Here is a 13,742-nt window from a genome sequence, read left to right as displayed (position 1 = left end):
GGTTTTCTAGCATATACGAGGCACTGTGCTAGCAAAATGCAATTCCTTCTGCCAAAGGGCTTATATTGTAGAAAGAGAAACAGACATATAAATCAGTAAATTTGTGTACACCACATTAAATCTAATAATCATAGTATGTTCAATTTCTGAAAGTGGAGAGAGATTAACACTGTCAGAGAGATGGAGTAAGATGATGATGAAAATCTTTCTAGAGGAAGTGATGACTAAGCTGATTATTGATGGACACATGAGGGGTTTTCTGGGTGCTAAGGAAGAGGGTAGAGAAGTAGTGTTCCAGGGGGAGGTCACTGCAAGTACAAAGGCACAGAGAAACAAAACAGCATGATGTGTCCATGGAAATAGAAGTAGATTGGATTGGCTGGAATCTGAAGTTCAAGGTGAAGAGAGGCTGGGAACTGAGTGGAGCAGATGATAAAGGGTTTTACATACCCTGTTTCATTCCTGGGCTATCCAAAGGAGAGCCAGTGAAAGGTTTTAAATAATGGAGAGTTGTGATCAGACTTAAATTTTATAAAGTATCATTCTGGTGGCCATGCAGAGATAGATTGGAAAGAGAAGAAGGCAAGAGGCTAAAAATCCAACCAAAAGTTATTGCTGAAAACCTGAATTAAGGCAATGGCAGAAGGAGTAGGAAAAAAGGTGGATTTAAGAGCTAGAAATAGCAAAGCCCAGTAGCTAATTGGTTATAGTGTATGAGAGAGAAGGCAGAGTCTTGGAGGCTGGGAAATGCATTCCCATCAATTAAGATTAGAGAATACTGCCATCATGGCATTGTTTGCAATAGCCGAGATACAGAAGCAACCCAAGTGCCCATCAACAGATGCATGGATTAAGAAGATGTGGTGTATATATCTGTGGAATACTACTCAGCCATAAAAAGGATGAAAGGATGGAATCTTTACTTATTTATTTATTTTTTTTGCAACAGTGCAGATGGACCTTAGGGGTATTTATGCTGAGTGAAATAAGTCAGTCGGAGAAAGACAAATACAATATGATTTCACTCAGATGTGGAATATAAAAAACAGAAAAGCAAACCAAAATCAAAATATGTGAGCATATCAAACAAAACACAATATAGAGAACAGAATAGTGGTTACTGGAGGGGAAGGGGCAGGAAGGGGAAGGCGAAATGGATAAAGGGGGTCAACTGTATGGTGACAGGTGGTAACTAAATTTTTGGTGGTGAGCACGCTGTAGTGTATACAGAAGTAGAAATATAATATTGTACACATTTTACTTATATAATGTTATAAACCAGTTAGCTCAATAAAAAATAATTCTAAAAAAAAAGAAAAATTAAAAACTGATAGAAATGGAAAAACAAGATTAGGCAATGCTGGAAAACAGAGAAAGTCATAGAAATGGGGAAAAGTAATGAGATCAATTTTGGCATGTGAGTTTAGGTGAAGGGCCTGGAAGATAAAGATGAAAATCTCCAGGGAGAAGTTGGATCTATGGGCCTGGGAATTAGAAGAAAGAAATAGCCTTTATCCTTAGATTTGAGGGTCAGTGGCATATACAGGGGTATTTAAAACAACAGGAACTTATTCGACTGTTGCGGGAAAAGGTTTAAAGTGAAAAGGTGGCCAAGGACAGTATCCTCAAGAACATTATCTTCTAAGGGGAGGATGCAGGGAAGCAAACCTACAACTGATACTGAAAATGTATGGTCAGAGAGGTAAGACAAGAAGCAGAAGGAAGAGTAGCCTCCAGAGTCAAAAAGGGGAATGAGAGAGTATAATCAAAGACAGCAAAGGTCACAGTCAAATCAAATAAGGTAAGGATTTAGATGCATTTGCGAGTTGAGTAATTTGGAGGTCATTGTTGACCAAAGAAAGGACAATTTTAATGATACAGCGATAGGGTGTGGGATGGGTAGAAATCAGACTATAGTGGTTTGAAGTGGATAGGAGGTGAGGGAGTGTAGACACATGCATAGACTACGCTTTGAACAAGCTTAAATTAAGGTCACGTGAATACCCAAACCTCTCTCCTCCACATGAAGTGAGGCCATGCCCACACTAACCTGTGGACTGGAGTAGATGGAGGCAGCTGTTGAAAGCAAGTAAGTGTTTAGAGCTGAGAATGAAGTGGGAAAGTGACTCCAGTAAGTCAGATAGGGGAGTTTGAAAGGGTCTCCAAAGGAAATAGGCCAGAGCCAGGGTCTGAAGCTGGACTAGGGGAGCAAGACAGACATCTAGGTCAGGAGTTTATAGGCAGGTCGTCAAGAAGAATGAGCTTGTGTGTGCTGCCAGGTTTGCAGTTCAAGGAATTGATCAGGGGCCCAGGATCAGTTGGGGAGAGAGGAAAGCTAATGAACTGAGAGAATGGAAAGGGTGAAGGCCTGGCTGTCGCGATCGAGCCTCAGGGAAGATGTAGTAGGGCAGTTTGAGAGCAAAGAGCCTAGCAGGTGGGTGTTTTTATATATGTAAAGATTTCAGACAGAGAATGGTTCCAGGTGATGAAGTCTGGTGCATGGTCATGGGAGGGGTCTGATGATGGGGTAAAACATGCAGATGTTTGGAACTGAGCCGCTCATGATTCTGAGAAGCTACAGTGTTGTGGAATCCTCCTCGTGGTCACTGAAATCACCCAGGATGTTGGTAGAATCCGGATTCAAGAAAAAGAACTTGTCTCAGTCTTCAAAGAACATGGAAGAGTTCATGGAGGAGTTGACAATCCTCAATAAGAAGTAAGGGGAGAGCCAAGCTAGATGGTATAAACTTCAAAGCAGGAATGAATTTTGCACAAGAGTGTACGTGTAATGGGCATTGGGAAGGAGATCTTCAACTCCTCTTGGACCTGCCATACATTTACGAGGGCTGCAAAGGAAGTGTCCTTGAGGTAGGGACAGGAATTGGAAAGTTCCATTTCAGTGAAATTATGTAAGGAGAAAAGATCGTCTTTACCATATACATGTAAAAACTATATGTTGACAGAAACTAAGGATCATCTTTTATTTTCTGCTAAGACTATTGAATTATGGGCTTCCAGGGAATCACAAAAGACAGTAGTACTGACTGGGTAGTATTTAATATGATCAGGTCTTAAATATGAAGCCATGAACATAAACATTTAAAACCAAATATATAATAAATAATCATTAAGTTATAAAGTACATAGTTTATATTAAACTAAATTCTCAAATGCAAATGTAAATACAACAGAGCAATAATATAGAATAATAATGCTACAATTTTATACGTGTCCAAAGAAGACACTTTGAGCTAAAATGGTAAAAATCATGATTAATTTTTCCTGAACTCCCATGACCTACAGCAATCTTTTTTCCTTCCTTCTTTCCTTCCTTCCTTCCTTATTTTTTCCTTCCTTCCTTTTTTGGGGGGAAACATGTCCCTTCTTCCTGCTATTGAAATAATGTTGAGCAAATGAACATCAGGTTCAGTAGAAAGTTTTACTCGGGAGTATGATCAGATGTTCCTATAAGAATATCCAGTACTTCAGATACTCATAGACATATAAAGCTCAAAAAAAGGCAGAATATTCCTTAGAGATTAAGTCCAACACCCTCACTCTACAGATAAAGAAATGGAAACCAAAAAATTTAAGGAAATGACCACAATTTCACAGCCAGCGAGATTTCCAGTCTCCTGCACCACCATCCATAGGTGAACAGCAATGCTTACAGGTTAGCCTAAGATCCTTTTGGAGGGCTGACTAGGTCTTGAACACAGAGCAGTGAAGATGGAGCAGTTCAAGTCTCACTTCTTCATCTTGTTTATTCTGATGCATTGCTTTCCTTGGGATGTCGCTAGGGTCTTTAGCCGAGTCTTTAAACTCAGTTTAGTGAAGGCTTTTAGCCAGCAATCCATTAAATTAATTTTATTTTTAAAGTAGAATCTCTGGTTGAAAGGATTAGAACAGAGATTTTTAACAGTTAACACACCAAAATAAATATGTTATTTTAAATATAAAATCACAGTGTGAAAGAAATCAACAATGGTAAAGCCAGAAACAAGAAATAAGGACTCCATCTTTCCCAAGTCAACCTCGTGCTTACTTTCCATATTAATCCCAACAACCTGGCCTGACTCTGGGGCAGGCTGTAGATACATGTTGTCATCGTGGTGCATGTATTTACATGACTCCTTTGTAATAACATTTTAAAATTCTAGCACAGCATACCTTATTTCTGAGGATAAAACATTTCATTGAGATTTCATAGAATCATTGATTTCTAACATATGTTTTAGAACCATAAATTAATCTGTACTTGTTTAAAAAATATTTTTAAGTAGATCATTTTTCTTCTCAAAGCATAAAGTATTTCCCATTCAACATCCTCTTGTACACTCAGCCATTTTACAATAAGAGATTCTCAAATAGCTTATAACAGTCTAGTGAAAATTTTATTTTTCTAGCGTTTTTAACTGTATATTTAAATAAACTGCTGGAGTTGATATGAAATGGCAGTTAGAGCAGGCTGCTTGTTTCTACTACCCATGGTTGAAAAGACGGGGATGCTTATGCAAAGGTCTGTTTTCTACTAGGACAGGAGTCCTGGCCTCTTGATTTGTCTCTTGATTTTGGTTTTGTAGAGGTGATTTACCTTATATAGAGCGTGCAAACACAAAGTGTCTGCCAATTTAAAAAGATGAAATAAAAGGCAGGAAGAAAGAAGGAAGGAAACAGACGTTTGGCATGATTAGCTCACTCCCATACAATCATTATAACAATTGGGGAAGAGAGCCACAAGACTTAGAAAAATTCTGTTTGGTTCCAGAAGACCACCTAATGTATGTCCCTCTATAAATTTTAATTGCCATTTCCATAAGCTTAGAATGTTAGCTTATAAAGGGACTTAAGTTGCGGAAGGTACTATTACACCCACTTAGAGAAAAAGAGACTGAAAGAGTCTATTCCATAAATACATTCATGTCTATAGTATTTAAATATTTTGATAAATCCCAATAAAGAAGTCAGAGTTTTTTTGAGCCATCTCGTAAAGCTATCTTCCTGGTACATAAATAAATCATATGTTAGACATTCTGAGGGAAAAACCTCTTCATATATAGATTTTAAATACTCAGTTTTCATTTTCTTAAAAGAATAAATGTTCAACTTTGATTTTCACCCTATACTTCTGTGTTTTTCCTCTTGAGTGAAGGTGTAGAACTTCTAAGTTATGATCATCAGAAACCTCATTCTTGTGGTAATCAAGATCAAGGGGAATATAAGATCAATAAATCCCCAAATTGTATTTTTGGCTAAAAAATTTTAAGCTTCTCCAAGAGATGTCATAGTTGGGCAGTAAGATCAAGTTAAAACTTTAGAAGTCATCAAAACCTATAACACAGGAAATCAGACTCTAATTGAGAACAAAGTCTTTTCAAGTTGACCAAACACAGAGTGTGTGGATCAAACTGAAGTACTGCATAGTGATTTGGGGTAAATAATCCTGACTTTGAACACTTATCTGAGTTTTTCCCCCATCACTAATATGTCGTACTCCTCCATTTGGAATACCAAGAAGTGAATTTCACTACTGTGTTAGAGTCTGTAATATAGTGTCCAGCTTCAAGTGAGATCTTCTGCAACCTTCGTATTCCACATGTTCTAGGAGAGATGCTGATGGATCATCTGTGGAAATAGTATACCATGAGTAACCCAAGTATAGGAAGCAATCTGGATAAAGATGAACTTGACAGTCAGATATAATTTAAGTTATATACCTTTTGGATGAGTGATTTCAGTCTTTCTAGGAATTCTTTGGGTGGTTTTTTCTCATAAGAATCACATGAAGGGCATGTCTAGAAATCAATGAAAGAATAATAATCTTCTTTAAAGCTTTTTTCCTATTTAATAAAATGTTTATTCAAAGCTTGTTTTTCCAGTTGGAGACATAAATCACGTTCACTGAAAAACTTTGAGAAGTACTTAAAATTGTTCAAAAAATAACAATGAGAAAAATCGCTTGTAATCCCATCCTCAGATATAACCACTGCAATGTTCTGATATATGTCCTCCCAGTAATTTTTTCTTTTCACTTATGTTATTTACACTGGTTATTAATTTGATTTCTTACACTTAACATATCACAAGCATTTTCTATGTGTTACATATTCTTCAAAAATATGACCCATAATGGTTGCCTTGCATTCCTACGTAGGAGTGAAGTATTACTGTTTTTGGACACATAGATTTCTTCTAACTTTTCACGATTGTATACAATGCTGCAGTGAACGTCTCTGAATAATTTTTCACATACATCTTTATTTTATTTGATAAATTACTAGAAGTAGAATTGCTAAATTAAATTAAAAAGATAAAAATTTTTAAGGCTTTTGATGCACATGGTAAAACTTTTACCTCTATTTACAGAGAACATTCTTACCATTACTGGGTATCATTAAAATTTTTAATTGGAAAAAAATAGAATTTCCTGCCTTAACTTGCATTTATTTGACTATGGGGAGATCAAACAATTTTTAATATGTGTATTCCTCAGTTACATGTCTTTAAAAAATATTATTGGTTTGTGTTCTTTATCCTTATTCCTGTTGAGAGACCAAACACCAGGCCATTGCTTGCTGCTTAGCATCTCTAATGCTGGTTTGATGTGGTGAGAGATAGTTGACTGAAAAGTAAAAGACCAGAAGTTCTAATTCTCACTCTGGCACTTACTAATGGGGCTTGGGACAAGTCGCTTAACATCTTTGGTCTCGTTTTCCTATCTATCAAATGAAGGTGTTTAACCAGATAGTTCTAAGTCCAGTGCGATACTACCATTTCATGTGTCTTTGATACTAGATTTCATGCTCAGCCCCCTTCTTCCTGAGGAAAGTTTTAGAGGAATACATTTCACATTGCAACCTGGCCAAGCAATCAAAGTAAGTAAAAATTTTGTTATTGTCTTAAGATCTCATTTGAACTGCATGTGAAATTCCTTGGAGGAGAGAGAACTGATTTTTTAAAGTTTGAGTAATTTATCTTATAGGTTTATTAACTGGTTTTGTTTAATGCTTTAATTACTCATGAGATTATCAGCTTTTCTCATGAGTTGGCATAAGAGGAAATATACAACAGGGTCTCAGGGCCCCAAAAAGCTAGGGACAATTGAAATTCCCCAGCCAAATAATGGCGTCTACCCATTGAAATGACTCCAAAATTGTACAGGATGGTAATATTCTTTAAGAGAGGAAGGCAAAGTCTGAGATTTATCCTGGTGTCTTGTAGGCTGTCTCTTTTCTTGTAGGAAAACTAGGATCTAGCTCCTGTTAATAAGAATACAAGTTATATGCAATCGTATAATGAGAGGAAAATATTTTTTAATCCCTAAGTCACAGTTGGATTCTCTGCCTGACTTCCTCACCTTGGAAAGCTATATTAATTTATTCTGTGTATCAGAGACTGTCAGCAAATTCTAATTGGGTTTCTAGGCACTTTCAAGTCTGTAGACTGAAAAGAGGTGACTTTGCTTCTTGAAACACACTATATGTGATAAGGTGTAACATGTAACTGGAAGGAAGGCACCGAGGGCTCTGGCTATATGGGCATGCAAGCGCGCCTGTATATAATGTAATAAATACAGTTAATAAGTACAAATGAGAAAGATGACAAATGATAATCTTACTAGTCCATGTTTCTGTGTTCTCCTTGCATTCGTGGCAGGTAGTTTCCTCTTCAGCTGCTTAGTTAATATATTGATTATCTTTTCCTTATCTCCCGCATTTGCTGACTTTAGTTGGATCTTCTGGAAACACGAAAAAGCTGACCACTCACAGTGTCTCTGAAAGAGAAATAATTCGTGTACGTGTTAATGAAAGTTATTCAAAAAGTGAAAATGACCTTCCCAATCCTCCTTTTCTACTCCTGCTACAATGTCTTGGATCCCATTCATTTCAGCAGACAAATGAGGAATGATTTCATGTTCCTTCTTACTTCGGGGGCTGAAGAGAATGAGCTCCCTGCCATGTAAAATTTCCCTGTGTTAGGGAAGAGAGGACATCTCCCTGTCTCACAGACAAGAGGAGGGAGCCTCACTTTGCCACAGTTCTTTATTCCTAATGTCATTTTGAGGTCTGGGTGTTGGGAAGGACTTTGGTGTTTCATAAGGGAGAGTTAGTTTGGTTTTAGAACACACTTTATGAACTATGAGGCTGTAAGAGTTACATTATGACTGTTGGCAGCTGTAGTCTGATTAAAAAAATTTTTCATTTGTTTTTTGTTTCTCTCTGCGTTGGACATAAGAGTATCTAGCAGTGACATACGTGGCTTGAGCATGTATGTCCTCATCCTGTACAACACCTGGCATAGTGTCTTGTTGCTCATGAGTGCTCAACAAATATCTGTGAAGTCAGCAAATGGGGTAAGTGAGTTAAAGCACCTCCTTTGGGGATAGGAAGTGGTTACCTACCTCAGATGGCATATTCCAAATGTAAGATTCAGTACACCTGCTATATCCCATGCTTGACTTTTCTAAAATCCTATCCATACTCTCTGGTCAGTTAGGGTGGGATTCTGCCTGAATCAAGCAGTTGAGGAACAAAATTCGAGACTTGCCCCACTAATGAGAGGGAAGACCGCCCCTCAGAAAGTAGGAGTAACGTCTCAGAGCATGGAGAGGTGGACAGAACAAGAATCCAAAATTTGACTCTTGGTTTAGTTGAATTACTAGGTTGTTTTGGGTTTTTTTTTTTTCTTTTTTGGAATTATAACATCATGTTTATTGAGAAAATTTTCTTCAGCTAATATTCTGGGGATAAAAGAGGAAACTTCCTCCTCTTGTTCTTGCCACTTGAGTATATTCTCTGCCAGTTCTTCTGTCTCAGTCACCAAAATACCCATCTTTTCTAAAGCCATGCTCATTTTCTTTAGATTTGCATCTAAATGAGAGATATTTCTAGTGACCAAGTGAATAAGTACAAGTCTTAGAAATTGAACTGCAAATGATATGGAATATATTGGAAAAACAAAATTTATACTAACTTATTGAAAATATTTTAATGCTGATCTAAGAATTTGTATCCAAGTTACTTTCTTCTTTCAGCAACTGTGTGTATATGATGCAATTTCCCCTTGCAAAGTTGCTATGTCTTCATTTCACTAATATGTTTGGAAGCCACTGCTGTATAACCAGAAGCCTCAGTTTCCCTCAGTTCCTACCAGTGCCATCCCATATATAAGAATATTACCTGAGTCTTCTCATGGACAATCAGCTGAAAATAGCATCTGGCCTGCTTTGCATTTTCCAACCTATATGGTTACCCAATATGAATGTCGATTAATAACACACATCTTTAAGGCACAACCCCGTCAGATTTGCTTTGCATACGTAGCCACAAGCCGAGAACCAGCTTATCTGGTTTCCTTATATCAGAGCAGCTTGCCTCTCATAAGGGCGAGATAGTGTCCTTTACATATGTTTGCCAAAATGCTTATTTAATAGAAACTATTTATAAATGTTAATTATAGCACTTTTTTTTTCCTTGAAAACCACATGTTCATGTTTGTTGAAGTTTTTTCTTTTCTCTTCTTTTTGACCACAACCGGCTTAACTTACTGGAAAAAAATAATATTCATATTTAAAGAGGTATATTTTCCAGCTGAAACTGAAAACACTAACTGCTTCATCCGTGATGATCTGAGAAACCAGCATTTCTCACAGAGGCCCATTTTGCTGAGTTAACATTTACACATGTATGTTGAAAGAAAATTAGGTTCCAAAGAAGTATAGGGGCCTACCAAATGAACTCCCTTGAGACAGTATTGCCAAGAGTGGCCAAGACAAGTGAACCAAGATTTTGCACCTGAGAAAGCCTTTTCAAAAGCCTCTGGTATCTGGACACAGATGCCCATACTGATAGGCATCCCTCTCCTGCTCTTCCTTGTTCCCCTGTCCACAGACAATAGATTTTTGCTTTGTGCTTTCTGCAAGCAGAAGAGCTGTTCCTGTCATTCTGTGGTCCAGGACAAACAACTGCTAGATTTGGCTTCAGGTGCACATCAAAGGCAGCCCCAAAGAAGAAAAGAAGTGGAGGAGCTGTTCTGCTAACTGCCTAAAGACTGTGTTGAGACGGGGAGTGGAGAGATTAACCTCGATTCAGGCAGCTGTCGGTGCCCTGTCACTCAGGATGACCCCAAGTTCCTGTGCAGCACTACCACCTGGGAGCAAAACCATTGCTTTCCTTTGCTGTGCCTTGCAGACTCAGAGGACAAGGCTTTGTTTCCCTCATCTGTCCACACCTGGAACGTGAGGAGTTAGCTGTCCTACATTAGTTTTGCAAAATAGAGGGCGCAGTAAGAAAATCAAAAGCAAGCTTAACAAACCACTCTCCTTTTTAGCCGGAGAGCAGTCAAGCACTGCTTTTGCAGAGAGGTGCACTTGGCTTTGTTGATTTGCAATTGAATATTTGAAAATATTTGCCTCCTTACAACTTATTTTTGACCTACTTACTTTTTTTTTTTTTTACCTGGCTAAGAAAGCCTGGCCATTCATACTAGGAAGTCTTGCTAACTGGATAAAATTACCTTTGTCCCACATACAAACTAGGTTTTCATCAGGATGTCTCCACAGTGGCACTATTGACATTTTGAGCTGGATAATCCTTTGTTGTCAGGGCTGTCCTGTGCATTCTAGAATGTTTAGTAGCATTCCTGGCCTTTGCCTACTAGACACTAATAGAAACCACCCCCACACAATTGTGGCAACCAGAAATTTTTCCAGACAGTGCCATATGTTCTCATGGGACAAAATCACCAGCGGATGAGGACCACTGGTTATATGAATAGAAAGAGGAAGGAGGATGCCTGGTGAGGGCAATTGGCAATCTTACATGATCACCATATATCAAAATTTATATGCAACAGTTAAATGAATTTATTTTCGTTAAATTTTTTAATCTTTTAAAAATCTCTGATAGACTCTGCTGTGATGCTAGCCCTGAAAAACTTGATAAAACTCTACTGTGGCCTTGAACTATTTTCTTTTTCCTGTGTTTCCTGCTAGCCTAGCTTAAAGATCTTAGTTATATCATTACTCACTTTATCAAAGCCAGCATGCATGATCAGATTATCAGATAGGTAAAGTATCACTGAGACAAAATCTTGTCATTATGATGTCAGATAAAAAACATCTCTCTTTAACAAAGCAAGTAAAAGAAGTACCCACTGAATCAACTCAGGTTAGGAAATGGGATATGTTTCTTATTTTGGAAGTTCTAGACAGCAGCTAAAAACCTCCCGAAAGAACTCTAACCACAGCAGTTAAACAAAGGGCATGAGATGCTGAAAATATATATGTTTTGATTATTAGAACAGTAAGAAATTGTGTTACTTATTGGAAAAGTCTTTCCAATGAGCTGAATGTGCTACTTTCATTTTAGATGCTTCTTATTAGAAAAGGACCGAGTAAATGAGAGTGGTTAGGTTCAGAGCTAGAGAGTGAATTTTAGAGAAAAGCAATAGTTGTGACTCATTCACTTTCTAAACTTTTACATATAGTCATTTACGATAATTGTTTTCTTTGCAATGTATCTTCATAAGTCTCCCCTTTGTAGTGTCCTAATTACTGGTAGCACTTATATAGTTATTCTAATTTATGCAGTTAAAGGTCTGTGGCAGTGAAAACATTTCCCCCAGTTGCGTTTATATCCTCGGGGTACCAAACCTGAAGACCAGATCGAAGTTACCAAGGAAAAGATCAGCACACAGCACTCTTGAACTGTATGCTAGGCCTCTTCTTCCTGGGAACTAACGGATTTAAATGCCTTAAAGAACTGAATGAGTTGTTGAAAATGATCCTTTCAAAAGATCTCACGGAAGGCCAAAGACAAGACTCGTTGAGACCAAGGTATATGGGAATTATATTCTAAAGGACGGCCTTGATTTCCATACTGCCATTCTTCCATGCTGTTCCTGTAATCTCTTTTTCTTTCTTCCTTCCTTCCTTCCTTCCTTCCTTCCTTCCTTCCTTCCTTTCTTCCTCCCTTTCTTTTCTTTTCTTTCCTTCTTTCTTTCCTTCTTTCTTTCTTTCTTTCTTTCTTTCTTTCTTTCTTTCTTTCTTTCTTTCTCTTTCCTTCCTTCCTTCCTTCCTTCCTTCCTTCCTTCCTTCCTTCTCCCTTTCTTTCTTCCTTTCTAGTTATTAAAGGGGAATCCTGCTTCTTATGGTATGTGTCTATATTTCTTAAATAGGTTTACAAAGAGGCTCAAGAACTTTCATGCACAAGGACTCTTAAAATGTGATTAGTTTGGTTATTGTTCAGAAAATGATCATAGTATAGATTTATTTTCTAGTTTTGCTATTCTGTCTCAACAATACTACTTGGGAATACTCAGAGATATTTGGAGATAAAAATATATCTTATAAAGTATGTAGTGTTTTATTGCTTGGCTTGCTGGTAAATCAATGAATACTTAAGCAAAATAGAAATAACTATTTTACCAATTACTAAACCCTCCAATTCATTGAAATTAAGTATATTCCTAAATAACCACGTTAATGCCTTTCTTAATTGGACTTAAAAAAACTTACATCAAATATATTTTCACAAATGAATTCAGCTGGTCTTACCTTTACGTCTTCTGGAGCTGGCAGAAAGTCAGGGTCCTAGAGCAAGAGAAAATTAGTTCTGAGTTATTTGTATAAGTCAAGAAGCTCCTTTCATACTAATTGAAGAATCTGGCTTAAATTTTGTTGTGACAAGTGTGGCCTTACCAAGTCATTCACATAATGTTTCAGCTGGTCAACAATGTCTATAAGGTGACGCAGTCTAATCAAGAGGCGATCTTGCCCTTGAGAGTTCGATTTATGGGCCACTGTCCCTGAGAAGATGACCATCAGGCAGATGACTATTCTCTCCATGTTGCCAGGACTGGGTCTCATAAGTGCCAGTGGAGCAAGACCTTGGTCTCTGTTTTCACTTCAGTCAGTGAACAGGTTGTCAGTAAAGCTACCTATTTATTCATCCTTCAGGGAGAGGTAAAGCCCTCCCATTGCAGCCTGGAAATCTTTGTAAAATGGATGAATGTGAGTAACTCTTTTTTCTTTTCCACTGGCTAGGTATACGTGTGCATGTGCTAATGCGTGGGGGCAGGGATTGATGGAGTCAACGAAATGTGCCCCATCTGCATCTTAGACAGGAAAAAGAGACAAATGGGTGAATTCCAATGTTCAGCCTGAATCAAGAAGTGTGCACAGTAAACAGCAGGTACTACAAGACTTCAAAGAAGTAAACAAAACACTTTGATCTCTCTATCTCTGCCTCCTTTAGCATCTTACCTGTTCCTTCTGACAGTCATAAGGGCACTTCAGTAATGAGTAAAGTGGCAACATGTGCTTTTTTGCAGGACTTTTTCTTATGGTAATAACTGTGCCTTTTGACTGAAATCATCCAGTATTCCATCATAAATGTAGGAGGAGAGCTACCTTTTAGGAAATTTTAAATAGCTGGGGTATTTTCCAAATTAGCAAGAATAGTTTAGGTTCTTAATCAGGTGCAAGGGTTTAAAGTAGAATTTGCTTCCAACTCTTCTCCAAAGCATCTTTGAATAACATTAATCTTGGCTTCTAACGTTTTACTTTAAATCTGACTTATTCGTGTTATCCTACCCCCAATCAAGATCTCACTCAAACGTCATTTTAAAAAACTCCCTAATGTCTGTGTCTTCTATATAATGCATCAGTTAAATGAATGGAAAGTGCTAATACTCTTTCTTCTCCAAACCAAAATTTTATTTCAAACAGCAAAATCCAGAAA

General features: G+C 37.6%; 1 protein-coding gene across 1 annotated transcript; it reads right to left on the bottom strand.

Moving 5' to 3' along the window:
* Window positions 1–4,904: 4,904 nt before the first annotated feature.
* Window positions 4,905–12,868, bottom strand: IL21 (interleukin 21). Its single transcript, XM_006217617.3, has 5 exons — window positions 12,701–12,868; window positions 12,557–12,592; window positions 7,619–7,774; window positions 5,718–5,795; window positions 4,905–5,625 (listed from the first exon to the last, which is right to left on the bottom strand). The coding sequence occupies exons 1-5, from the start codon at window positions 12,866–12,868 to the stop codon at window positions 5,602–5,604; spliced, it is 462 nt and encodes a 153-aa protein (XP_006217679.2). The 3' UTR covers window positions 4,905–5,601.
* Between the last annotated feature and the right edge of the window lie 874 nt (window positions 12,869–13,742).

The sequence above is a fragment of the Vicugna pacos genome, chromosome 2 (assembly GCF_048564905.1).
Source record: "Vicugna pacos chromosome 2, VicPac4, whole genome shotgun sequence".
In the NCBI taxonomy this organism is placed as follows: Eukaryota; Metazoa; Chordata; class Mammalia; order Artiodactyla; family Camelidae; genus Vicugna; species Vicugna pacos.
This window is presented reverse-complemented; position numbering and strand designations above follow the sequence as displayed.